The sequence below is a fragment of the Kogia breviceps genome, chromosome 12 (genome assembly GCF_026419965.1).
Source record: "Kogia breviceps isolate mKogBre1 chromosome 12, mKogBre1 haplotype 1, whole genome shotgun sequence".
Lineage (NCBI taxonomy): Eukaryota > Metazoa > Chordata > Mammalia > Artiodactyla > Physeteridae > Kogia > Kogia breviceps.
Window position 1 is genome coordinate 8,361,112 of NC_081321.1, and position 27,303 is coordinate 8,388,414.

At 48.4% G+C, this 27,303-nt stretch overlaps 1 protein-coding gene across 1 annotated transcript; it reads left to right on the forward strand.

The window, feature by feature from the left end:
• Positions 1 to 1,329: 1,329 nt before the first annotated feature.
• On the forward strand, positions 1,330 to 27,303 carry BCL2L14 (BCL2 like 14). The gene is made up of 7 exons (XM_067008735.1): positions 1,330 to 1,524; positions 11,995 to 12,440; positions 16,496 to 16,669; positions 17,370 to 17,477; positions 18,721 to 18,791; positions 21,676 to 21,942; positions 26,462 to 27,303. The coding sequence occupies exons 2-7, from the start codon at positions 12,002 to 12,004 to the stop codon at positions 26,498 to 26,500; spliced, it is 1,098 nt and encodes a 365-aa protein (XP_066864836.1). The 5' UTR covers positions 1,330 to 1,524; positions 11,995 to 12,001; the 3' UTR covers positions 26,501 to 27,303.

The following is a 27,303-nucleotide window of genomic DNA, read 5'->3' on the forward strand; positions in this document are numbered from 1 at the left end:
GACGTGGTGGAGTCCTAACCACTGGACTGCCAGGGAATTCCCACAATGTGTATTTTTAGGACCAGGAGAAAAGTGGGTTTTGTTTTGTCTTTTAATATATACCATGTATTGAGTCCTGTCTCTGTTATGTGCCAGCTTGTTGGGTGTGGGGGACGCAAAGCTAACGAGTAATGGACATTCTCTGTCTTCAGTGAGCCTGACTACTTGGGCCGACTGGCCCTTTCTTGTGTTTATACTTACCTGCCAAGACCTCGCAAGATTCTAAATGGTTTCTGCCCCCAGTGTCGTTAAGTTATGTAGCTCGGAACTCCAGTAACAACTGTAGTCCAAACTATGCGATTTAGCTATGATTATATGTATTTGTTGGTTCTTAAATTGTTTCGAATGAATGTATCTCTTCTTCTGAAAAAAGACTGTAAGGTTTTTTTTGAAGACAAAACAGTCTTAATATTTCTTTAATATCCCTCACGTTGACTAGACTGGTATTCGTTATGAGCAACAAATATGAGTTTGCTGGTTAAAACTCACTTCGAATCACCAAAGAACTAACTTTCCTATAACTGCCATTATTTGTCTCTCATGGATCTGTTTACCTAATATTTAAATGGTCAGTTCTTCCCCCACTTTTATGAAATTAGGCTTAATTCCCCTTTCACCACGCACACTTCCTTCATCTTCAAATTTTGACTAGCCAGCGCTCATGGTTTTATGAGCATAAGTGTCTATTTCAGTTAAGAATCTGGATAGACCACAAAATCATATGTTTCTTCTTTCCTATACATAGGGAATTCTATCCCTAAAATTGTGACATACGGTCTTTAAATGAGTTTTTGTGGCTTTTACTATGGCTGGGGTTACACTCCGTTTTGAAAGCTTTTCCCATGGTTCCATCTGAATACAATCTTTGAATCTCATGGGACAGGTAACATTGATATAGTGTGAAGCCAGAAAGACTAAGATTTGGATCTCAGCTCAACTGATCCGGGGACCACTTCCACACCGATACCTTACCTCTCTGAGCCTCAGTTTCCTTGTATGGAAAATGGGAATCATAACACCTGCCTCTTGATGTGGAGATTAAACATGTGTGCCACACCCGTCACGAGGCGCTCAGTAAACCTTCGCTAAACTGATGAAAGGGAAAGAAAGTAAAGTACTATTAGGAAAACACCCTCATAATTGTCCCTGTCCAAAGGGCAGTGAGAGTCCTTGGTAAAGGATGTAGAACCCCTTTTAGAGTCAAATTACTTGGGCAAAGGTCAGCCCCTCCTCCAATTAAAAAGCTGGGGGCAGGGCTTAACAAGGAAGTGACTCCCTTCCTTAAGCCTCCTTCCAGCCTTAGTCCCAACCTGAAGAGGCTACACCCGGTGGAGTCTTACATCACAAGAGCCTTCCAAAATAAGAAGCCAAGAAGACTTGGCCAAAGTTTCCTCTTAAGTTTCGTGGAGAGAGACTCAGGTATAGAAATATCCTTACTGCCACCTGACCCGAAGCAGGAGAAGCTGCTGACAGCTTGGAGACCAGGTAATGCTAGGAGACACCAGTCTTCATGTTCAGCCTTCCCAGCAGGACACAGGGGACTTCAGTCCTGGTTTTGCTAATGAGGCAGTCTAACTGGGGGTTAGTAAACCTAATGTTTACTGCATTTATTTAACAGTTCTGATCATGTAAGTCTCAGGAAGCCAAACTAAGAACCTAAAACTGAAAGCTAGCATCTGGTTTATTAGGGGTTTCCAGAAAAGTATTTAGGTTTCCCTTTCATTTCTCTTTTGCTCCAGAAAGTTTGGGAGAGTTTAGTTAAGAATACATAACTGGCCGAATCATTGTTAACATTATGCAGGTCTGTCTCATTGAGTATGTAGCAAGGTATGTGATAGTGTGACAGAAGCCCATGGAAATGCCAGCTCCCCCGCCAGAGCAGAAATGGGCTGAGGACAAGAGTCCCTGGCTTTGAGCCCTGAGTACCTGTGGGCACTTGGGCACAAGATCTAGTCCCAGCAGACCCCCTAAGACTTCCTTGAGTACGGGGCACAGGTGAAATGGGGAATCTCCCCCCTAGGAGGCTCCCTCCTGAGTTCCCTGCCTGCTCTGTTCTATAATCATCAGAGCCTGAGCCTTTGTGTTTAATTAACAAGACCTGAGGCTCTCTCTGTTTAGCTTCTATTGTAGGAATTTAAGACATTTGACCTCATTCCTCATTTCACCCTTAGGATTAAAGACAGCAGGGGAGGAGGGATGGAGACACCATAAGGTGAAGTTCTGGGAAGGAAGGGGAAGGGTGGACCGCCTCTGAATGGCGTAAGGGGGTAGAGGGTGCAGAAGGAGAGGCCCAAGGCAACCAGACAAAACTCAGCTCATAATCTGGCCTGGGAACGTCCCTCTGGGATGAGTGTCCTCACCCATGTCTTACACTCGGGCCTTGTCTGTGTGTCCAGAGTGATGGAAGTCAGCTCTCTGGCAGAGCCTGTTGCTAAGGGCTCCTCCACGCCCCTCACCCCCGGGACAGGCCGGAGCAGAGTTGCGTCCAGCTTCCTGGGGCCCTGGTGGCCACAGCCTCTGTGCATGCACGAGAGCTGTTTGCTCCGTGACCTGCCACAGGAAGGGAAGGAAAATCGAACCTTGACCAATGAATCCAGAACTAGAAAAATCCCTAAAGTGTGTCCTGTGATCTTGGAGGTCAGATGCTGCTCTGCGGTGCTCCCAGGAGACTAGCCACCGAGGACTCGGAGGACTTCGGCCATTTAGGGGTTTGCGGGGAAGGAACCCTTCGAGAGGGAAGAGAGGCCAAAACAAAAGACACTGTGTAACCTTGCTTTCCGGGAGTAGGTCTGTGAGAGTTTGCTGTAGATACGAAAGAGGGTATGTAAATACTGGATCCAAAAGGTAGGACCGTGTGCACTGAGTCACTGAATTACAACGAGCCTCACAGGGCTTATTCTGCAGCTAATTTTCCACTCCAGGCTCTGAACCTACATTCTGGGGCCTCACCCAGGGCTTCATTTCCATCAACGTAAGCATAAAACTTACCTGTACGTTTCCATTAACCCAGAAGTTGGGCTGCTTCTACTGTGAACCCGAACAGCTGAGAGAAGAAGGGCTGCAGTGGTAATAAAGTAACTCACTGCTGCTTTAAAATAAGACTTCGTTATCAGTTTAACAGCTCTCCCGTCATTCCCAGTGAGGATGAGTAGGAAAAATACCCTACGCTTGTCAAGTGCCTTGCCAAGTGTCAGAACTCATCCTTCGACGCAGCTGCGAGCACTCGCGGGGCTAGTCCAGGTCCCCTCGGTCCCAGGGGCTGCCTGAGCACTGCCCTGACTTCTACTGCTCTCTGCCCTTGGCCTTGCCTCCTGGTCGGGCCCTCAGCTCCTTTCTAGACTGGGAGACGGCAAAAACCTCTTCTTTCACGAAGTGGAAGCGCTGTGTGCTCCATCTTGACCTCTGCTTTCCCCCTTTTCGGATGTTGCTCCTGAATCAGCAATTAGCAATCTCGTTTCTTAAAGAAGTCGGACCCTTCCTCTCTCTCCAAGAGCAGCGCCACACACACACCCCATACACACACAGCTTTAAAGTCTTCATACTGCATTAGAAAAATTTGGTTGGGTTGGCTTTAACTGACACGGTTTCTTCGGAGCGTAGTCCTGTGGCTGGGAGAGGGCTCCCCCGCTACCAATGCAACGGCTCCTGGAGGACCCGCGGGTACCTCCTGCCTACGCGGCGCCCTGAGCTGCCCAACTCAAAAGGACGCTCGGAATTAAAACCCGCCTAAACGCCCTCCCAGCGCCTTCCGCCTTCCGCCTTCCCCCTTCCGCCTTCCCCCTTCCGCCTTCCGGCGCTGCTCTCGGCCTGGGCTCGGCCACTTCCGCGCCACGTTGTTAGCGGCCGACTCCCGACCGCGTGTCCCGCTCTTTCTCTCGCGTGACTCAGGTCGCTCAGGCTCCAACCGTGGGTCCAGTTTCCTCGCTTCCAAGAACCTGCGGTCTCAGTTTTTCTAAGCAGCACCTTTTATTCACCGAGTTGCCAGATATGCATAAAAATACAAGCGGCTCTGGCCCTGTTCGGTATGAATTTCAGATAAACAACAGATACTGTGTTTTAGTGTAAGCATGTCCCATACAATACTTGGGACACACTTATACTAAAAAGTTATTTGTTATTTACCTGACATTCAAATTGACTAGCTGTCCCATATTTTTATCTGGCAGCTCTATGTCATGTTTCTTTCACTCATCAAATATTTCCTGAGAGCTTATCAGGTGCCAGGCATTATACGAGGTGCTGGGAAAGCCAGCCAAGTCCCAGGCTTTATATCTTACAAGTATGTATATTTTATGCACACACACCCATACACACATACTCTCTCTCTCTCTCTCTCTATATATATATATATAAATATAGTTTCCTATAGTCATATATATATTTGACATATATATGTTTACTATAGTCGTATATATATATATGACTATAGGAATCTACAGGAAACAAGTGTGAATTTTGTGCTAAGCCAAATATTTGCATTCATTAGTTTTCTTGATTGCTGCTTTTGATGAATTTTCTTTTATAAACATATTAAACCTTACAAAAAAGGCAACCTATTAAAATAGTTGTGGTTTTTTTTTTTTGGCTGTGCCACAGGATGGCATGTGGGATCTTAGTTCCCCAACCAGGGATCAACCCGCGCCCCCTGCAGTGGAGGCACGGAGTATTAACCACTGGAATACCAGAGAAGTCCCCTATTTTAATGAATAAAGACGCTAATATTTATTGAGCATTTAACATCTACCATGCACTACTTTAAGTGATTTACACGTGCTAATTTTTTTTTTTGCCCACACACCTATGTGATGGGGAGGAAGGGTTGTTTTCTGGGTTTAAAAAATTTTTTTATTGAGGTATAGTTGATGTATAATATTACATAAGCTTCAGATGTATAACATAGTTATTCACAATTTTTTTCTTTTTTTTTTCCACAATTTTTAAAGGTTATACTCCAGTTAGTTATTATAAAATACTGGCTATATTCCTTGTGCTGTACAATATATCCTTGTAGCTTATTTATTTTATACCTAATAGTTTGTACCTCTTAATCCCCTACCCCAATCTTGCCCCTTCCCCTTTTCCCCTCCCCACTGGTAGCCACTAGTTTCTTCTCTATATTTGTGAGTCTGTTCCTTTTTTGTTATATTCATTAGTTTGTTGCATTTTTAAGATTCTACATTTAAGTGGTATCATACACTATTTGTCTTTCTCTGTCTGACTTATTTCACTTAGCATAATACCCTCCATGCTGTTGCAAATGGCCAAATGTCATCCTTTTTTACGACTGAGTAGTATTCCAGTGTGTGTGTGTGTGTGTGTGTGTGTGTGTGTGTGGTATGTGTACTACACATAGATTTATGTAGTACACATACATATATCCATTCATCTGTTGATGGACCCTTAGTTTGCTTCCATATCTTAGCAATTGTAAATAATGCTGCTATGAACATTGTGGTGCATGTATCTTTTTGAATTAGTGTTTTTGGTTTTTTCAGATATATACCCAGCAAGGCAATTCCTAGGTCATATGCTAGATCTATTTTTAGTTTTTTGAGAAACCTCCATACTGTTTTCCACAGGGGCTGCACCAATTTACATTCACACCAACAGTGTATGAGAGTTCCCTTTTCTTGACATCCTCGCCAACTTATGTTATTTGTAGACTTTTTGAAGATAGCCACTCTGATAGGTAAGAGGTCATATCTCATTGTGGTTTTGATTTGCATTTCTCTGATGATAACGATGTTGAGCATCTTTTCCTGTGCCTGTTGCCCATCTGTATTTCTTCTTTGGAAAAATGTCTATTCAGGTCTTCTGTCCACTTTTTAATTGGGTTGTTTGTTTCTTTGATATTGAGTTGAAATGAGCTGTTAATCCTGTATGGGTCTCTCTGCACTTCCTGGACCAGGATGTCTGTTTCCTTTCCCAGAGTAGGGACGTTTTCAGCTATTATGCCTTCAAATACTTTCTCAGCCCCTTTCTCTCTCTCTTTTCCATCTGGGACCCCTATAATGAAAATATCTGTGTGCTTGATGCTATCCCAGAGGTCTCTTAAACTGTCCTCATTTCTCTTCATTCTTTTTTCTTTTCTTCTGTTCAGCATCAGTCAGTGATTTCCACTGCTCTGTCTTCCAGCTCACTTATCCTTTCCTCTGTATTGTCTAGTCTATTGTTGGTTCCTCCGAGTGTATTTTTCATTTCAATTATTGTATTCTTCATCTCTTCATTTTCTAACTCTTTGTTAAAAACCTTCTAACTTCTCACTCTCCATTCATTCTTCTCCCAAGTTCTTTAATCATCTTTATGATCACTACCCTGAACTCTTTCTCGGGTAGATTGCCTACCTCCACGTCACTTGGTTCTTCTGGGACTTTATCATTCCTTTGTTTGGAAAATGTTCCTCCGTTGCCTCAGTTTGCCTAACTTGCTGTTTTTATTTCTCTGTATCTGGTAGGCCGGTTACATTTCCTGATCTTGGAGAAGTGGCCTTCTTGCCACTTGCAGAGACATCTTGCTTCTTGCGGAGACATCCTCCGCATCCCATCAGTGCACTCCTTTCATCACTAGAGCTACATGCTCCAGGGGTGCCCCCTGTGTGGGTTGCGTGGGCCCTTTTGTTGTGTGGGCTGACTAATGTGCGTGGTCTTGTAGGCTTGGGTGGCCCCTGGTCCAGTTGGATGCCAGGCCCTGCCTTGTGCGGAGGCTGCCAGCTGCTGGTTGGCGGGGCCGTGTCACAAGGTGGCTGACTGCAGAACCCCGGGGTGGGGAGGGGGCAGGGCTAAGGCTGAATTACTGGAGGATGGAGTCAGGGCCCAGGAGACTCTGGGGCCGTTGCCTTCCCACTGGTGGGTGAAACAATGTCCTGGGGCTAGTGCCGGCCTACCGGTAGGCAGAGTCAAGTCCTGGGGTCTGGTTGTAGGGCCCAGGGGTCCTAGACCTGGTGGGTGGGCCCAGTTCCTGACACAGTTGGCTGCAGGGTCCGGGGTGTCCCAAAGCTTGCATTGGCCTGTTAGTGGGTAGGGCCAGGGCCCAGCTAGTTCCAGGGCTGGTACTGGCCTGCTAGTGGGTGGGCTGTGTCCACAGGCTGCAGGGCTGTGGTTGTGTTGTGGCCGGTGTCTGCCCACTGGTGGGTGAGGCTGGTCCTGAGGTTAGAGCAGGCTCACTGGAGGGTAGGGTCAGGGCCCAGGGGGTTGTGGGGTCTCTGGCTGGAGAGCCCTGGGGGTCCCGGGTCTAGTGCCTGCGCACTGGTGTATGGGGCGGGGTCCTGGGCCCTCTGGTGGGCAGGGCTGTGTCCAGGGGCAGCTGTGGACTCAGGGGGTCTTAAGGCAGCCTGTCTGTTGATGGACGGCCCTGTATGCATGCCCACTTAGCTGTTCGGCCTGAGGTGTCCCAGCCCTGGCGCCTACAGGGTGCTGGGCAGCTGCGAGGCTAATCCCCGCGGCTAATAAGCTGGAGGGAGGATTCCAGAATGGGGCGGGCCAGGACCAGCATCCAGATAGTAGAGGGAACTCCCGAGAACAGCTGCCAGGAGTGTCCATGTCCCCAGGGTGAGCGGCAGGCGCCCCCTGCCTCTACAGGAGACTCTCCAAAGTCAGTAGGTACGTCTGACCCAGGCTCCTTTCAAATGACAGCTTCTGCTCGGGGTCCCAGAGCGTGTGAGATTTTGTGCGTGTGCCCTTTAAGAGCAAAGCCTCTGCCCCAGCCGACTGGCTCTCCTGAGAGTGAGCCCCTCTGGCCTTCAAAGCCAAATGCTCCAGGGACTCCTCGTCTCAGCACAGGGCCCCCGGGCGGGAAGGCCCCAGACCTCTCATTCCTTTGGAGAACCTCTGCAGCTGTAATTATTCTCCCATATGTGTAGGTCACCCACCCAGGGTTGTGGAACTTGACTTTATCGCAACTTTGCTCCTGCAGCTCGTCTTGCTGTGGTCCCTTCCTTCTATCTTTAGCTGTTGAAGATCTTTTCTGGTACGTTCTGGTCTTTTTCATCGATGGTTGTTTGGCAAATAGTTGTGATTTTGGTGTGCCCGTGAGAGGAGGTGACCTCAGGGTCTTTCCACCGTCTTGGCTGATCTCCTGCCAGGGTTGTTGTTTTGTTTTGTTTTGTTTTACCCCATTTTACAGATGAAAATAATGAAGGCAGAAGTAAATTATGGTATGTAGCCCGTCACACGGCTAGTAAAGCCGATGACTCAGGACTTGAACTAGGTTATCCATCTCGAGTTAGGCGATATGAATCGCAACTTGTAAATGGAAAAACTACACCTCGTTGGAGGCTACATGACTCGCCTCGGCCCCCTTTGCCAATAAGTATGAGAAGCAGCTCTTCAGCTGCCTTTTCACCCCACATGCTACACTCTCCCCATTACACCACCCGAAAACCCCTTGCAGCTTCTCTAGAACAGTGTGGCCGTAAGTGGGTTTCATAAATATTTTTTAAAATCAAATACTTGTTCAAACACTTAAATGCTATTCTAAATGCTTTACAAATATTAACTCATTTAATCTTTGTAACAGAACGAAACAGGTACTATTCTCATCCCCATTTTATTACGTTTTTTTAAGATTTTTTTTGATGTGGACCATTTTCAAAGTCTTTATTGAATTTGCTACAATATTGCCTCTGTTGTTTCTATGTTTTGGTTTTTGTGGCCACGAGGCATGTGGGATCTTAGCTCCCTGACCAGGGATCGAACCTGTACCCCCTGCATTGGAAGGCGAAATCTTAGCCACTGGATCACCAGGGAAGTCCCTTCGTCCCCATTTTTTTTTGTGTGTGTGTGGTACGCGGGCCTCTCACTGTTGTGGCCTCTCCCGTTGCGGAGCACAGGCTCCAGACATGCAGGCTCGGCGACCATGGCTCACGGGCCCACCCGCTCCGCGGCACGTGGGATCTTCCTGGACCGGGGCACGAACCCACGTCCCCTGCATCGGCAGGCGGACTCTCAACCACTGCGCCACTAGGGAAGCCCAAGTCCCCATTTTAAACATGAGGAAACTGAAGCCTGGAGAGATGTCACATAACTGCTAACGGCAGAGCCAGGATTGGAACCCAGACAGTCTGTCTCAGAATAGGAGAAAGTCCACAGTTCATTGCCAAGTGCCTTTCTGCCCCAGGCATTACTGTAGGAGCTGGGCACCCAGCAGAGAAAAGAAAGCACCCGAACATGCCTGTCCTCCCGGCACTTACATTCCACTGTGGAAAGGAGAATGAAGTCTAGATAACTTGGAAGACCTGGGAAGGATCCTCATGGGTGTGACTGCAACTGGGTACCAAGAAGGGAAGAATGGTTGACCTGTGAGGATGGGGCGAGGAGGGGGGCGCAGGCAGAGCGAGGTGAGGATGGAGATGCTGAAGGGACTCCAGACAGCAGAGAGTTCCCTGCAGTGCGTGATGGGCGCGTGAAATCGGGAGTGGGTGAGGGAAGGAAGATAGTCCAAGCCCCGGAAGAGGACAGGCGTGTGGCGAAAGGGAGGGAGGAGGACCCAGTGGTGGTGACCCCCAGTCTACACCACGCCCCTCAAGCACTGCACGCTCAGTTACCCGAGGCAGGCCTGTGGGGCTTTGGAGTCGTGCAGATATATCTTTGTGTGCAGTAAGTGTCTCAGGTTTTGCAGCCCTGCCCTTGGCCACCCTGGCAGATCACTTCCGTCCCCTCCGTCTGCACCTGATGTTCTGGCACAGCCCCTGCATCTCCCTCCTGGCATCACGTCCATCAGAACTGCTTTCCCGAGGCCTCTGGCCACAGAGCGCTTCCTAGATGAACAGCTTCCTATCATCCAGTGTGAGGCTCTTCCAAAAACAGATAGGAAACAATGATGGAGACAGGAAGCGTCGGCAGGCCTACAGGGGGCATGTCTTAGCCCTCACACCTCCTTCAAATAGTAATAGAGGGCTTCCCTGGTGGCGCAGTGGTTGAGGGCCCGCCTGCCGATGCAGGGGACACGGGTTCGTGCCCTGGTCCGGGAGGATCCCACGTGCCGCGGAGCGGCTGGGTCCGTGAGCCGTGGCCGCTGGGCCTGCGTGTCCGGAGCCTGTGCTCCGCAACGGGAGAGGCCACGGCAGTGAGAGGCCCGTGTACCACAAAAAAAAAAAAAAAAAAAAAAAATTGTAATAGAATCAGAGGTGAAAGTTAGAGAACATTCGCTGTGAAATCAGAGGGCCAAAAGAATTGAGACACTTGCCCAAGCACTTTGCAAGTTACAAACTGAGCCAACCCTGGACCATCGGCCTCCAGACACACAGTCAAATTGATCTGAACCACGTCACACTGCCTCAAACCCCAGCTGCGGTCACTGTCCCAGTTCTTTATCAGTTGGTCCTGGTGTGAGAGGGGACAGTGGAAAGAAAAGGAGAGACATGCCAGCCGATCCCATTAATATCACTACAACTATTTATTATCACACCAGCTCACATGCCAAAAGACACTCTTAAGACACTCTTAATGGTCTAACTCTTAAAGCTGGACCATTAAGGGAAGGGTCCATGATTAAGAGCCACATCAAGGACAGAGTCAGAGGGCCTGACAGTTGTACTAAAAAAAAAAAAAAAAAAAAGCTACCATTTTTGAGCCAGGTTCTGTGTTGGGGCTTCTCATGCATTACATTGTACCCTCACAATACCCCTGCAAGATGACTGTTATTATTTTCAATTTACCTGAAGGAAGCTCAGGTTCAGAGAGGTGAAGTAACTTGCCCCAGGTCACACAGCTAGTCGGTGGTATGGCCAGGATCTGAACTCAGGACTGTTAGACCAAGAAGCCCAAGCTGGTTTCCAGCACACGCACTGTCTGTGAAATTTTAATCCAATGACAGTTGGTAGATCTGGGCTCTCTGGCATCTGGGACAAAAAGGAAACCATAGTCCCTAAGATACAACCAAAGAAAGCAAAGTAGATCAGAAAGAAATGATTTCCTAGCAGACAACCATTTAAGGAATTATTTCATGAAAGCTTAAATTGAACACAATCAGTTAATTACATCTATCCGGTTATTCACATGGAAATAAAGATGAAACTTCCATCCCCGTCATTTTAGTGCTTGTATCGATCTTTCTAAAACATGTCTGTGGTCACATCACTCTCCCGCTCCACACTTTGAAAAAGCTCTCCATTGCCTCCATCAGTGTACTTCAAACTTGTAAAATAAAAAGCAGGATTGTTTTCTTCCGATAAAATCTTACGTGGAATGCTAAATATGGCAAGGAATAGAAGCAACCCTTTCCAAGCTAAAGCAGTGAGTAAAGGAAGAATGGAGAGAGGCCAGGGAGGGCCAGGGACCCCAGACAGTTCCCTCCCCTGAGCTGGCCTCTCCCCTTGCCCAGCTACCCTCTCCCAAGAAGACTTTGAACTGCCCTCCACAGTCTAGGGCCCCTTCTGAAATGTACTCATCTACCGGCATGAGAAAATGCAAAGCTTTCAGCCTCCCCTTCCGAGGCCCCCATCGCCTGGCCCTGACTGCCACTTCACCGTGGTCCCTCCACATCCCTAGGCCCCCCCGCTCTCCAAAAGGCACAGGCTTATGCTCCACCAGATCTCTTTCCACTCTTCAAACACATCCTAAATTCACCCAGAACCTGCCCTCTGCCCAGCCTGTTCTAAGGCCCGGTAGCCAGCCACCTATCCAAACACTTTCTTTCCTTCCAGGAGCCTGCACTGGCCCCCTGTTGGCAGCTGCCTTTCCTCCCCACCTCCCGCGCTGGCTCCTGCGAGATCTCTGTTCGAGCTCCTAGCTCGCCCTCTTTGTCTGGAGTTATCTATGTACAAGTCTCATCTCTGTAAGACTGAACTTTCAGAACCAACCCTGGCTTTTCCATCTCCGATGACCCCCTGCCCCCCCAGCGCAAAGAGAATAGGTGCTGAATAAATGCTTATTGAGTTTCACCCCATCTCTCCCGACCTACAAAGAGTAGGTGGCTCCCAGGTAGACAGACGGACACGTGTGGACTTTGTCGTTGCAGCCCTGCCATGTGCACCGCTAGCGCCTGCGACCTGGAGGAGATCCCCCTGGATGATGATGACCCAGACAGCATGGAATTCAAAATCCTGGAGTTCTACGTCAAACACCATGTCTTCAAGAACACCTCTGCTGTCTTCTCACAAAAGCTCCCGAGAACAAGAGGTCTGTCCCAGAGAGGGCCGGAGAGTTGGTCGGCAAACAGAGCACGGACACAGGGACCGTGGACTTGCAGAAACTCCCAATCCGGGGAGAAGGCCATAAACGTGGCCAAGAAAAAGTCGTCTTGGAGAACGCTCTTTGGAGCAGCAGAGAAGGAGGAGGACTCTCAGAGCTCGCGTCCGGAGATCCGTTTACAGGGGCCAAGTGCGGTGGGACCTCGGGGTGGTCCTCACGGCCTGCAATGGCCGAGGTCCCTCTCCAACGTGGAACAGCGCTTAGAGCGTGAAGGTAGGCTTTTGGGGATTCCTTCTCTCCCGCAGCCATGACTTTCCCTTCTTTTTGCGCCTGGGGGTTCACCTCCTCCCAGCTGGTAATGGGGCCCTAGGCAGGGCACTCTTTGAACCTCAGCTTCCCAACCTATTAATACTCAATTCTAATTTCCCTGCTTTTCTCAAGACTGAGAAGAAAGGAAGAGGTTGGTCGTGAAGGGTGACGGCACTGGTTTTCTGGCTCTACCGTCTATAATTAAACTTGCTGCCCAAATTCCTAATCCTCGGTGCCAGAGACCAATGGAAGAGAAATGGCCCCAGCTGGGTTCAGGCTGCTCTTCTTCCAGAGGGAAGTCAACTCCCCTCTCTGGGCCTCTGTGTTTCCATCTGTACATTGGCCTCTGAAGGTGGATGGAAAGATCAGATAGCTGTACACAAAAAATACTTTCCAAAGTACAAGCCACTCAAAAAACAACCAAGAAGAATTCTGACAAAATCTTCCTTCAGTGGCACAAAACACATTGGATTGAACAAAACATTTTCATGAAAGGCTTGATCGGAAACCCTGGCATAACCATCTTCTTCCCCTCCAACAATACCTTGTGCCCAATGCCCAGATTTTAAAAGAAACCCCCCTCCTGCTGGGCTGATTGGCCTGCGTAACTTGTCAATAATTAGTCAACAGGTGGCAGTAATGCCTCAATTTTTAAACATTGTGACGGCTGGCTTATTACTTGGAGAATCAGCCCGCACAGTGACAGCTTTAGATCATTCACTGTGATCAAGGAAACTTCCATTTCCTATTAGACTTATAGAATTTTAGGAGAGGGGAAGTTCGGGTCCGGATTACCTGGGGAACTCCTCCTTCCCCCAGGGGTACAGCAGGCTTCTTCTTCTGGGGGTGGTATCTGAGCTCTGGAGCAAACAGAACAGTTTGGAGGCACCTCAATAGGCTTTTCTGCTTGTCCTGTTCTTTGGAGTTTGGCGGGAAACAGAAGATTTTACAGACTTTAACCTTCTGGCTTTCCTGAGAAAAATGACGTTCTGTATTTCAATACTACTGAAGTGTCATTTGACCTTTTTTATTTTCTAAAATTTCCAGATCTCTGTGTAGATATATAGATACCCCTACAAAAGTAGAAATGGTTACCTCCTAAGGAGGCTTAGCTTTAAGGATTTAAGTACAGTTGTTCCTCCCTTCTCACCTTCCTCTCTCCTTGCTTTCTTGTTTAGTTAATTACGTGGGTAGTTAGTTGGTTTTATGTTGGGTGTGACCCAAGAGGGACTCACGTTCTATTTCTATTCTGCCACATGTAAATCAGAGTTCAGCAGTTGGCGTCCCCCGGGTTCTTTTAACTAAAGGTCGCAATTTAGCCTGCGCTGCCATTGCCAGGACTCAGACACCAGGCTGGAGTGAGAACTATGAGGTTATGTCCCAAGACCAAAGTCTCATGGTGAGAGGCCTTGGAATGTAGAAAAATGAATGTCAATACCAATTTTAGTAACACCAACCCGGGTTTTTTTTGTGAATCTTTTTTTCTCCACAGCTATGATTCACTACAACTTCAATAACATAGAGATTATTTTTCTCTCCCATAAAAGAAAACCACAGTTTGGCAGGCCAGGCTTGATCTACCAGTTCCACAGTCTTTAAGGATTCCTATTCTGCCATCCCTCAGCTAGTTGCTTCCAACCTCAAAGTCACCTTAAAACCCAAGGTGGCTGCTGGGATTCCAGCCATCATGTCTACATTCCAAGCAGGAAGAAAGAGGAAGTAAGGGAAGGACAAAAGGGTATCTCCTTCCTAGATAACTCAGCTCCCTTTCAGAGAGCTTTCTTAAAACCGTACCCAACTTCTTACATCTCAGTGGCTACTCCTTAATGCAGACGAGGCTGGGAAATGTAGTGCTGTCAGCTTCCCCTGGCATTTCAGGGATCTGTTACTAAGGAGGAAAAAGAAAATGGATACTGGGTAGGAAATAGCAGTCTCGACCATATGGAATTCTCTCCCAAACGCCCTGCCTCTTCTCTTTAAAACAAACGCCTCAAGCCAAATGCCTTCCCAACCCCGGCTCTCCTGCTCTCCTTAATCCCACAAGGAGCCCCCAGAATAAACTCAAAAGGATGGGTGGCCTTTCTGTTCTCTCTCCACGCCCATCCAATGTTCCCTTGCCTATCAGATGGGACCAACTCTGATAAGAAGGGAATATTTTTTTCCAGTTTTTAAAATTAAGGTATTAGAATGGGAATCTTACCGAGAGCTAATTAATCTGAGTCAAAATGAGGTTGCTTATAGTTTTTCCTGCACATACTTCACCTGCATCCCTCCGATCCGCAGAGACAGATACACACACAGAGGTTAGTCAGCTTGGGTACCTCCACGTCTGCTGGGGGTCCTGTGATTGCCCTGCTGAGTGGCGGGGGATGGGGGATGGGGGATGGGGAACCTTGGGGACCCTCGTCTGCCTCCTTTGAGGGCAAGGGGGGCGCAGTGTGACTTCCGTGGAAGAGAGCGTGTGAATCACCCCGCAGGCCGCACAAGGTTGCAGAGAGGAAAGCACGTGGAAGCTTTCCTCTCCCGTCTCCTGCGGACACAAGGGAAGGCTCCCACTGGTTTTGGGATCCAGCCTCTTGCCACCTCCTTCCGTGGGTGACCAGGAAGCCGGCTGGGCTGCAGTAAGGTGATTTAAAAGTGGAAAATACTTTTGGTTGGGTTAGCATTGATCCTTCTCTCCTTGACCTCTCCAATTCTTCTCTCTCTAATCCACTCCTGAGATCTGTTTTTGAACCCTATGGATGGAGCATCATGAAAAATATGGCTTTTTAAGGAAGCCATTATGCCTTTTTTTAAAGGAAGGCCTTGTGGACAGAGTGTCAGTTCCCATGGCCTTTCCGTGAATGCCCAGGGGGGTGAAGGGAAAGCACCAGAGCTCCATGTCATGGGCGAATCCAGGGAGAGAGGATCAGGAATCACCTTGGCAGCTCCTTAGGAGGTCAAACCCTGCTTTTTATGTGACACAATCCCTCCCCGGACCCAGGCCTTGCCTCTCTTTTCTATCCTGATTGACAAGGTCCGGGTGTTCCTCTGGGCACACCAACCTTCTGGCAAAACCCGACTCTGTTGCTTTCGTCAAGTCTTATGAATTAAGTACTGTTGTTCTTAAACATTGCATGATACGACTGCCCCGTATCCAAGGCAGAACTTGTACAAGCTTTTAAAAGTTAAGAACTTAGTGATGGATTAACAACGTAAATTTTACTCCCAAATAACTCAGCAGTACTGCCTGCCCTCCCAACCCGACCCCATCCCCTACCAGGGGCAAAGTCAACTGGTCCTTCACAGGCTATGACATTCAGGGGGCCAGTGCCATTTAAACCTTCATGTCCCCAGATGCTTTTTCCTCTAGTTGCGTGTGCAGATTCATGACATAAGGCTTTTCCTGGATTATAAACTCTTGAAGGTCATGGGTTAGACTTTATGCATCCTTGTTTACCTATCGGCATTTTTCGCATGTTTCCCACTAGACGTGGAGGAGAGAGAAGACACGTGGCCGTGAAAGCAAGGGGAGTTCACTTGCTAACGAGTCATGAATATGGCCTGAGAGCAGGGATATTTCTCTTTCCTCCGTGACAACCCCCAAAGGCTTGTCACACTGCTGAATGCCCTCCTATGTACATAGGGGCCAGCTCTCCAAGATATAAAGGATGTCCAAAGAAAAAGAATAAAAATAAAAGCATAATGAGCATTCCCTCAAGCAAAGAACTAAGCGTGCCCTTTTGTGCTTCCTCCCTTGCAAAGGGGCAAGGGGACCCGAATTTTGCAAGGCTTCAGAAAGAGGGTGCAGAGGGGCAATTGTGTCGAGGTGGCAACCATTCCTCTGTGTCCCCCTCCTCCATCCCAGCCTCTGCCAGGCAACTGCCAGCGCTTTCTGAAGAATGGACTCCCCTCCACGCACACTCCCGGCCGCTTCCTTTCGCTCCAGGCTGGTGTTTTCATTTCAGGCAACCGTGCATACCAATGAGCTAGACGAAGTTCTGGGAAGGGCCTGTCAGCACCATTTTGTCTTGTTTCAGACGTGGACCCCAGAGTTGTTTCCATTGCCAACCGAGTTGCAGAAATCGTTTATTCCTGGCCGCCGCCTGAAGAGCTCCACAGCCAGGGAGGAAGCTTCAAGTCCAGAACGAGTGTGGCAGGCCAGGGTCTCCAGTACGAGCGCTCCCAGACTAGAGCTGCAAGTGGGAAGAGAGGTAAACTTCCCTTCTGATTGTTTGCACTGGGCTGTCCGCCACGCAGAGGTCTACGGCGCAGAGGTCTATGGCGCAGAGGTCTATGGCATTTACGTACTTATTCAGCTCAGGGCTCTGCACCTTAGGAATCTCTGCTAACCTGGCCTCAGGGCACGACAGCAGCATGCTGGAGGCACTGACCTTTAGCTTGAGAGACCAGCCCAAGGCAAGGCGAGTGTGCCAGCAGCTGGAAGCAGCAGGCCAAACTCACTGATAAGTCCAAAGAAAAGTCTCCTGCTGAGGGGTACGGAGGAAGCACAAAGCATGCACCGAGCCTTGTCCATGGGGGGGAAATGCACGTTCGTTCCATTGCATCAGGTTAGGGGTGGCCAAGGACCAGTGCGCTCAGAGCAAGTGCACAGGGTATGGGTGGAGCATCGCCTGGAGATTTACGATATTGCCTTGGGCTCCTGTGAAAAAGCAGGGGCTTGTCAGGTACCAGGTCTGGGGCAAAACGTGAAGCAGAACTGAGACGTCGTGATCAGACCGGGTCAGTGGTCGCCAAACTATAGCAATAGATAGGCCTGTGGATCGCCTCCCACTTGCAGGAAAACTCTAGAGTTGAGGGAAGCAGGACCAAGTGCCACGGGAAGCGAAGTTCAGTCCGGCCGTTCCCTCATTAATGACTGTCCTGCCCGTGGTTCTCTTTCCCGAACTGCAGTGGATGACGCGGGCCCGAGCTGGCCGCTGAGTCCGCAGTATGCCAAGACGGACGGCGAAATATTTATCTGCGAAGGTGGTGGTGTCTCCCGAGCTCAGGAGCAAAGTGGTGAGTTTGTCCACCCCGTGCTGTGCTGCTGGGACCAGAAACTGCCAAAGGGGCTTAGAGAGTGAGGCGCTGGGAGAGGAGGAGCCTTCTGATAGCAAAGAACAGTGCTCCCACTTTATTGCTATCTCATGTGTGCCTGGGCCTCGTACAGCGATACCCCTAAACCAAGCAAAAGCTCAGGCTCTCATCCTTTGTGCGCATGAGAAATTCAGGCCGCCGTCCTAGCAACTTTCCTGGAGAGAGGCGGCAGCGTCGGATAAAAACTACACGTGGGCAGTGGAAGCATGTAGTCCCTCTCTTCCCAGGTGACTTGGGTCTCAGACTTCCTACCACCTTGGCCTTCACTCGACCTTGTGGGATGAATTTCCCCGCCTCTCCAGCCCCTCTCCCTGTGGGGCAAACGTGAGGACTCCATGAGTTCGGAGACTCTGCGCCAGAAGGAAAAGGTGCCGTCTCTGCTTGGATTCCGCTCTGCGGCAATGACCGTTTTCCTAACGTTTCATGTTAGCACATTTTGAGACAAGAAAAATCAGACTCCACCCTCTCTGTTCCAACACACACACACCGACTGGAGCCACCTCTCTCTCTGTCTGCCATGTTAGCCTTCGGGGTGGGAGACCTTATTCGTTTTATTTACTTATACTCCACCCTGTCGTAAAGACACAGCATACAGAGTACACATTTCAGTTAAGAGGAATCAAATTTGAAAGATACTGTAAAAAGAAAACAGTAGGAAAATAGGTGGGTTTAGGAACGAGTTTAACTCCCCAAATGCGGGAAGGCTATACCCCGCTGGTAGGAGGCCACAGTTTGGCTCTACACTTTCTAGCAGCTAACGCAAAGGGGTACGATGATCCGGTAAGGATTTCTGGTGTGTCTGTATGGAAAAAGCACCATCGGCTCAGGACAAACCCAAAGACCGAGAGAAACTGCTCCTAAATATCTTTAGAGATAAGCTCGTGTTATCTTCAACAACATTTTTACAGTAAATAAAGTGAGGCGTTTCACGGGCTGAGAACTGTGGGGGTGCTGGGGGAAGAAAGAGAGGAAAGGAGGGGACTGTGGGAGAGGGTGTCTGAAATGGTTTGGGCCTGGTCAGAAGAGGCAAAAGGTAAGATTTACTTTGCCGAGAATTATGAAGGCCACGTCTTCCTCGATCCCTAAGCAGGCTACGAGCATCGTCCCTGGAAACATTTAAGATTACTTTTCCTTCAAAGAGATAACTGGAATTTTCCCCTGGCAGACGGAGAAGACCAAATAATAGCGAGAATCGTTGAGCTGCTGAAATATTCGGGGGACCAGTTGGAAAGAGAGGTAGGGAGCTTCTTGAACTAACGCGTTTTCTCTCCGTGCCCGCGCGCTGGTACCCAAGAATGGAACCGGACTGCCGCCTGGACTGCTTTTCAAAGTTCTGGTTTCCACTTTAGTGCTACATTTTGTTTCCCTTGGACTCAAAACCCTTCATGCTGGCAGCATCTCAAAAATGAATCACTTTGGAAAACATAAGTAAACCTTCTGGAGCCTCCTTGGAATTTTTGGAAGTGAAAAAAGTAACTTTGTTTTTGCAGGAGAAAGACACCAATAAATTAAAATTTGCTGAATAGACTTGTGAATCTAGTTCCCCATGTAACTGCTCCTCGGGGAAGTTTAGACTCTTGCATTTGCCCTGCAGCCTGGATATCTGTGTCCCGCAGCTGCTCCAAGTCTGGGGTCTTGTCTGAAATCTCCCCCTAGAAAGGCCGGGCTGTTCTCTCTCAGCAGTTCGGCCAGGGGGCAGGTTAGCGTTAGCTGGGAGAACTTTGAGGTTCCTGACATTCAGGAGTTGAGACCAGTCATTCCCATTAGGAACGTGTAGGAGTTGCCTTCAGGTGAAGAGGTAGTGAGCAGGCCCCCCTGTAGCCCGGGCTGCTCAAGGGATCTGGTCCGTGTCTGCCACCCACTGCCGGCTGCGTCGTAGCACCAGGAACTGGCCTGTGGACCCACTCCTTTGTTTGGCCAGGACCCCTGGGGAGGAAGTCAGGTGTGTGAGGACTCTGCAGGAGGGGACTGGCCAGCCAGCCACCCCAGTCTCAGCGTGCTCTGGGGCTCCTGGACGCCTTTGTCACAGGTGTGCCCAGAGGATGGGGGCCGGGCCGGGGAAGGGCCGAGGAGGTGGTGCAGAATGAGAAGCACTGAGGAAACCAGGAGTGTCAGACCAGAGAAAAGAGAAGGGGGTATGGGAGCTTCAGGGCCACAGTACAGGGCGGACAGGGGTGCAGAGGAAGCAGAAAACAGAAGAGGGCACATGGTTTAAGGACCCCCCTGTGTTTCTCCAGAACTAACATCAATAGACAGGAGTCACAGGGCAATTGGTTCCTCCCCACTTTTAAGAATGAATTTTCTAGCACTCAGTGCTGCCCATCGAAGCCACGGGCTGCCTTGTGAAGAAATGACCTTCCTGTCTCTAGAAGAATTCCAAGTAGATGCCACTGACCAGCCCACAGTTCACCACTTGAGCTAGGAGGGTGTGACAGGTGTGCTCAAGGATTCCTTACAGCTCAAAGTTGCTGTGGCTCTCAGGGCCCCAGGGTCTCCTTCCCGGCCTCCCCCGGGGGGCAGGGACTTGCAGCAGCTCAGGGAGGCCGGGGACGGGGATGGGGTGGTATGAGGGGTGACCCTTCCGGTTATGAAGAGAGATGCTTTCCTCTTCAGCCCACAAACTACCACTTTAAAAACCTCACTTCGCCTGATGTGCTCTCTCGATGATTTGGGGGCCATCATTTACATTATTTATGTAGAAAACACGGTGGTGGCTCTCTTTCTGTGGTTCCCCAGTAGAGGACTCTGGTGGGAACACATAGAAGGTCTACCTGTGCTCTGTGGGTGTAAGTTCCCCACAGAACGGGACAGTGACGAGGAGGAGGGGAGCCGCCGTGTCTGCAGAGTGTCTGCAAAGCCACGCATCCCCGAGGGCACTTGCGGGCTCCTCCCGCACCTCCCTGAGATGCCAGAAAGCCAAGTGCGACCCCAAGGGGCAGCGGGGGCAGAGTGGGTACCCCGTGAAAGGTGTTTCTTTCTGGCGTTTGACTCTTTTACTGTGCTAGCATGGTCCTGGATTCCAGCCGCCCACTGGAGGTTTCGAGTCTACCTTCTTCCACTGGGTCGTGACTAAGAGAAATCCATTCTTGGTGTCGAGGATGTTCCCGCTTCAGATTTATAATTCAAATAGGCCCCTGTGTCTCCGGGAAGTTGGGAGGAGGTGGGCTGGGCTCAGATAAAGGACACGGCTCCACTGAAAATCTTTATGTCGCATCTGACTCAACCTCAGAATACCCCTTTTAGAAACAATCTTGGCTGAAAACCTGCTCAGCTTACTATTCCTCAAGGACACAACTAGTTGATTTTCAAATAAACATATAGTCCCTGATCACCGAGAAATTTGTTTTCACGTGACAACCATCACTTTACAGACATTGCAAGGAGGGCCTTAGAGGAGGATGGTGTATGCTTTATGACAACAAGCCCTGATTTTTTTACAAGCAGAGGCAGGGACTTCCCTGGTGGTCCAGTGGTTAGGACCCTGCATCTCCACTGCAGGGAGCACGGGTTCGATCCCTGGCCGGGGAACCAAGATCCTGCATGCCTTGTGGCATGCCCTCCCCCCCCCTCAAAAAAAAGCATCTCGCATCTTGAAGCAACTTGAACACAACTCAATCACCCTGTAGTACAGGTACTGTCATCCCAGTATAGAGATGACAAAACTGAAACCGAGAGGTTAAGTTCTCCAAGATTGCACAGCTAGTAAGAGGTGGAGCAGGAGGGTTTGAGCCAAAACAGTGATTTCCAGGCTTCAGATTCTGCCCATTACACAACCTCTAACAAAGCACTTTGCACTGGGTTACCACCGTCAGTAGACTGTGAGCCCTTTGGGTGAGGGGGGCTGAGTCTTAATCATCCACAGTGCCACCTGCTGGGTACTCAGCGCTCAGGAAACATCTGTTGAAAGTGGAATCAATGGGCTGTTCAGTTTGGATTTGTCCCCATGAAAGGAATTCACAGAGGAGGTCCATGCCCAACCCAGTCCTGCAGGACATGGTACCACGATTGAGACCAGAATTGAGGGTTTCCCACTGGGTGTTTCAGTTGCCCAGGGTGGAGTGGGAGAGACTGCCTGCCCGGGCCAGGCTGCTGGACTGACTGCTTCTCCTCTTGCATACAGTTCAAGAGAGACAAGGCTTTGATGAACAGCTTCCAGGACGGGCTGTCCTACCCTGTTTTCAAGACCATCACAGACCGGTTCCTAAGGGGTGTGGACACCAGGGGAGAATCAGAGGTCAAAGCTCGGGGCTTTAAGGCTGCTCTTGCAATAGACGTCATGGCCAAGCTCACAGGTATTGACAGCCATCCCATGAACAGGGTCCTGGGCTTTGGAACCAAGTACCTGAAGGAGAACTTCTCGCCCTGGGTCCAGCAGCACGGTGGCTGGGTAAGTGCTTCCTATTTAAAAATAAAATCTTCCCCGAACTCAGAGGAGATGGGATGGAAAGGGGTTTCTGTGGTTTGTTTTTTGTTTTTTTAAGTGAAGGGAACACATCTTTGAAGCAGTTCTCATGGGTTTCGGACGCTTGAGTGGCGAGAGATGTATGCCATTGATGGGAACATATTTTTTAGTGATTATCTTCATTATCAATAAATATTTACTGAGCTCCCAAAGGGTATGTGGGGTATGTGTGTGGGGGGAGAGGGACTGGTCGGATATAACAGGAAATGAAGAGATGTTGATATAAAATGTTTAGACAGACATAATTTCTGTTCTCACAAATTTTGCAAGCAACGGAAGGAAGTCCAGCAGTGAGACGAGGAGAGGCAGACAGTTCCTTATTCTCTCAGATGCTGATGGGCTGTGGGTGTAATTCTCACGCAGAGGTTCAGGGCTTATGACATTCTGTCATTGCTGCTTGGACCCGGCCATTCTGACAGGGGCATTTTGATAACTGAAGAGCAGTTAAATTTTCATCTATTTTAAATTACCTGATGTCAGGCAAAACAGACCTCTCCACCTCGATTCCTCACCTCAAGCCCTCTCCCATCCTTCTCCCTTGAGATTTCCTTAAAACTGCCATGTTCGGGCTTCACTGGTGGCGCAGTGGTTGAGAGTCCGCCTGCCGATGCAGGGGACGCGGGTTCGTGCCCCGGTCCGGGAAGATCCCACGTGCCGCGGAGCGGCTGGGCCCGTGAGCCGTGGCCGCTGAGCCTGCGCGTCCGGAGCCTGTGCTCTGCAACGGGAGAGGCCACAACAGTGAGAGGCCCGCGTACCGCAAAAAACAAACAAACAAACAAACAAAAAACTTCCATGCTCAAATGGCCTCATAACAGTCACCTTTTCAAAATGCTTTACCCCATCCAGAGCTCTAAATCTCAATACAGTTAAGTGCCCTACGTACGAACGAGTACTCTTCCGAGAGCGTGTTCGTCAGTCCGATTAGTTTGTAAGTCCAACGAAGTCAGCCTAGGTACCCAGCTAACACATTCAGCTATACAGTATTGTATTGTAATAGGTTTATAATACTTTTCACACAAATAATACAGGACACAAAAAAACCAAGAAAGCATTTTGAATCTCACGGTACAGTACCTTGAAAAGCACAGTAGTACAGCCCAACAGCGGGCATCCAGGGGCTGGCATCGAGTGCACAGGCAGGAAGAGTTACCGGCTGGAGGAGGGAGAGGAGGCAGAGCTGAAGGATGACGGAGGAGACGGAGGGCAATAGGAGGCGGAGGGCAGGCTGCGCTTTCACTCACGCCCGACACTGACGGCACAGGTTCTGGTTCCTTGCTGGAACCAGAGGCACGTTTACCTCTTCGCAAGTTCACAACTTGAAGGTTCGTATGTACGAGACTTACTGTAGGCCTAGGGCATTTTTGTCTGTTCAAGCCCTTCCTAGGAGGACATACACTATCATCAGTCCTCTTTCCACTCGAGTGGCCCAGGGGCCAGGAGAGGGTTCGAGTCTGCTCTGGACATGGCCCTGGGGCCTCCAAACAGGCTTAGTGTCCTGGCTACCAGACGGGAAGTACAGCTGATCATGCCTAAGGGGCTGAAGTGCCCACCACGGTCTCCAGTGGCTTCCCATGAAGCAACCCAGACTTCTGTTCTTTCCGATTTCCCACTTTTGCACCAGCTGTAATAGCCCTTAAGTGGCTAATGTGAACAAGGCTCTTAGGTATTCTAGCGGCCATGGCTCACGGGCCTAGTTGCTCCGCGGCATGTGGGATCTTCCCGGACCAGGGCACGAACCCGTGTCCCCTGCATCGGCAGGCAGACTCTCAACCACTGCGCCACCAGGGAAGCCCCAAGGCTCTTAGGTATTCTAAATTCAAGCTGCCTTCCCTCACGCTAAGAGGAGGACAGAATCCTCGACATCACTTCAGCTTTAACTGCTCTTCCTTCCAGGACCCCCTCAAGTCCCTCTTCTGCCCCAGAGCCCTTCCTGACTACTCTGGCTCAAGACTCTTACCAGCCTCTGACCTTTTACAACACTTGATGTTTGCATTATGATTATACACAGGAAATTACCATCATTGTTGGTCTTGTTAATATATTTTTCCAGCGAGATTGTAAGTATCAACTGGGCTTACAGGTCCATTCTCAAAAGTCTATTTAGTTAATAAATGTAGCTGAGATGCCAGAAGTGTTCTATGAGAACCTGTGTTTCTACACCAAAAGCAGAAGCGACAAAAGAAAAAATAAACTGGACTACATCAAAATTAAAAATATTTCTGCTTCAAAGGATACCATCAGGAAGGTCAAGAGACAACCCAGAGAATGGGAAAAAATACTTGCAAATTATGACTCTGATAAGGGACTTGTATTCAGAATATGTAATAAATGCTTACAACTCAACAATAAAACACAAAACACCCCACAATTTTTAAAATGGGCAATCGATTTGAAGAGACATTTCTTCAAAGAAGAGACATTTCTTCAAAGAAGATATACAAATGGCCAACGAGCACATGAAAAGGTCCTTGCTTGCCATCTTCACGTCAACGTTAGGGGAACGCAAATCAAAACCACACTGAGATACCCACTAGCATGGCTAAAATCAAAAAGGCAAGTGTCAGTGGGGACGTGGAGAAATTTGAATCCTTATACATTTCTGGTTGCATTCTAAAATGGCCCGGCCCCTTTGGAAAACAATTGGGCAGTTCCCCAGAAGCTCTATACCCAAGAAAACTGCAAACAAGTGTTCACATAAAAACTTGTACATGAATGTTGACAGCAGCGTCATTAGTCATAATGGCCCCAAAGTGGAAACGACAAAGGAGTTTATCCATGATGAATAATGAATGGAGAAACCAAATGTGGAATATCCATACAGTAGAATAATATTTAGCCATAAAAAGGAATGAAGTATGGACAGGTGGATGAACCCTGAAAACATTATGCACAGTGAAAGAAGTCAGACAGAAGGGCCATATACTGTATGATTCCATTTATATGCAATGTCCAGAATAGACAAATTCATAGAGACAGTGGTTTCCTAGGGCTTTGGGGAGAGAGAACAGGGTGTGACTGCTGACGGACACAGAGGTTCTTTCTGTGGTGATGAAAATGTTCTAAAATCAGATGGAAGTGATGGCTGCACAACTTCGTGAATATACTAAAAGCCACTGAATTATATACTTTAAGAGGTTTTATGGTACATTTCCCAAAAAAATCTGTTATGAAAAACAGTGGTTCTGATTCTAGTAAGCAAATAAAAAGAGGAAAGAAAAAGAATACGAAAAGTTTTATTCGTTTTTAATTTGGCTGCTAGTGTTAGAGAGAAAAACAGTTCCAATCAGAGAAAACAGATGGATTTTTTTGGGGGGTAGAAATAATAAAGGGAATGTTCAAAGGCTTTAGAATTTTGTGGCACTAGTTCTTTAGCACTTGTACTTTCAATTCAAAATTTATGAGTTTACTTTTCCAGGTCATCATAAATCTTAAGTCTTGGCCACAGTTAGGTTTAATTTGGAGCACGTAGCTAGAAATTAGGAGGGAAGAAAAAGAAGAAGAGGGAAAGGACTAATTTTTTCCAAAGTTGCAGAGACAAGAGTTGCAAAAAATAAAGGATGCTGCTGAAAGAATATTTATGAGCTGATACGAACTATGAAAGTGGGGAGGAGATGTGGATTGAGACGGTGCTCAGTCTCCCTGAACAGGAAAGAGATGAATCTGGGTGGCAAGCCTTCCGCCGCCCCAGGGATTTTGGTGGCTCTCTGGAGTGTCCTTGTAGTGTGGTGCGGAAGGAGAAAACCTATTCCTACGCACACGTTTTCCAGGAGCTCAGGGTTCCTAATTATCTGTCGTCCACAGTTCATAGGAGTGCCTCTTATCTTCCCAACGGAACTGCAGATCTGTGAGGGCAGAACGACGTATTTCATGCCCCTTTTTCTCTCTCATAGTTTCCATTACTTTTACATAAGTCCTAGACGTTCAGCCAACACTTGTAGAATAATGAGTCGATCAAGTGAACGAATAGCGACTCTATCCACAAAGCAGGCCAAACAAGCCACCATCTGACGTTAATTTATTCCTTGGCCTTTTTGCTTCCCTTGACGCACCATTCACGTCGTTACCCTGTGGTCCTGCAAGCTCACCCCTTCTACAGCACTTTGAAAGAAGACGCTTGCAACCAACCTCCTATGGTTTGCAACCCTAGTCATCTACCTTTCAGTATCTACTCTTTCGAATTTTACCGTCGAATCAAAGACTTTTCCCATCTAGTCGCTTAGCCCTGGGTGTGTAACGTAAGTCCTCAGCTGATAAAGTTTTCCTTCCAGGCATACCGAGGATGCCAGTCACCTTTCCAAACCCTCCCCCAACTGCAACATGGTCTCCAAGCCTTGGGTCATGCCTGGGAGAAGAAAGCAGAGCTAACAGGCATATGTTTTCACTTCAACAAGTAAATCAGACTTGGAATTTTAAGAATCTATTTCTCTTTTTTCCCCCCCTCTAGGAAAAAGTACTTGGGATATCACATGAAGAAGTAGACTGAAACATCAGAGGATTTGTAATCTGGAATACCCATGGTCCCAACTCTGGTCTTGCATACATCAGTCTTAGCACAGACTACGGGAGAAAACAAAAATGGACAAGGCAGATGGACCATTAAAATCCGCAAAACCATTATTCCTGCAAATCAAGAGGCATCAGGAGAGGCCTTGAAATCTCCGGCTCATAGAATCTAGTAGCGTGGCCCTCGGCATCCGTGTTTTCAGGTCTCCATTGAGTGTGTAAGGAGGTCTAGACAGACGAGTGGTCATTTTCCATTCAAATGCTTAGAACAGAAGCCATCATCACCCTGACTCTGCCGGCCACTTTAGTGAAAGCGTGTGACAGAGGTTTGCTGACCTCCTGAGGGTGAAATGATAAACGGTGCATTTGCTTACTCTTTGGTTTCCAGTACTATTAATTTTCCAACTTCACTTGAGATGGCCTGATAATGACATTGTTTCAAGCCTACCTTTAGGCCTATGTGGCTGTTCGTGTTGGTGGACAGAGCTCAGAGACTCCTGAGTTTACTGCTGTATCCACTAGCCTGGGAGAGACTCTGCCACATCTGCTTTTTGACTCACTTCTCTTGGAGAATTCTTTGGCAGTTTGAACAACTTCCATTTGGCAGGAAAGGACTTTTCCTGTCACCCTCAACTATCTCAGTGACCCCACCTCTACTTCTCGAGGTTTCTAGGCCTTTGTTATTTTTTGTGGTAATGATTAGTGGTTGGTGAAATAAATATGCGGAAAGATAACTGTCAAAAGAGTATGTTTATGGTTAAAATAAACAGTAAGTAAGAGTAT

Excerpts from the sequence above, each read along its gene's own strand:
- BCL2L14 (XM_067008735.1), top strand. The coding sequence starts at position 12,002 with ATGTGCACCGCTAGCGCCTGCGACCTGGAGGAGATCCCCCTGGATGAT. Across the intron at positions 17,478-18,720 it reads CCGAGCTCAGGAGCAAAGTG|ACGGAGAAGACCAAATAATA; the intron begins GTGAGTTTGTCC and ends TTCCCCTGGCAG. Across the intron at positions 21,943-26,461 it reads TCCAGCAGCACGGTGGCTGG|GAAAAAGTACTTGGGATATC; the intron begins GTAAGTGCTTCC and ends CCCCCCCTCTAG.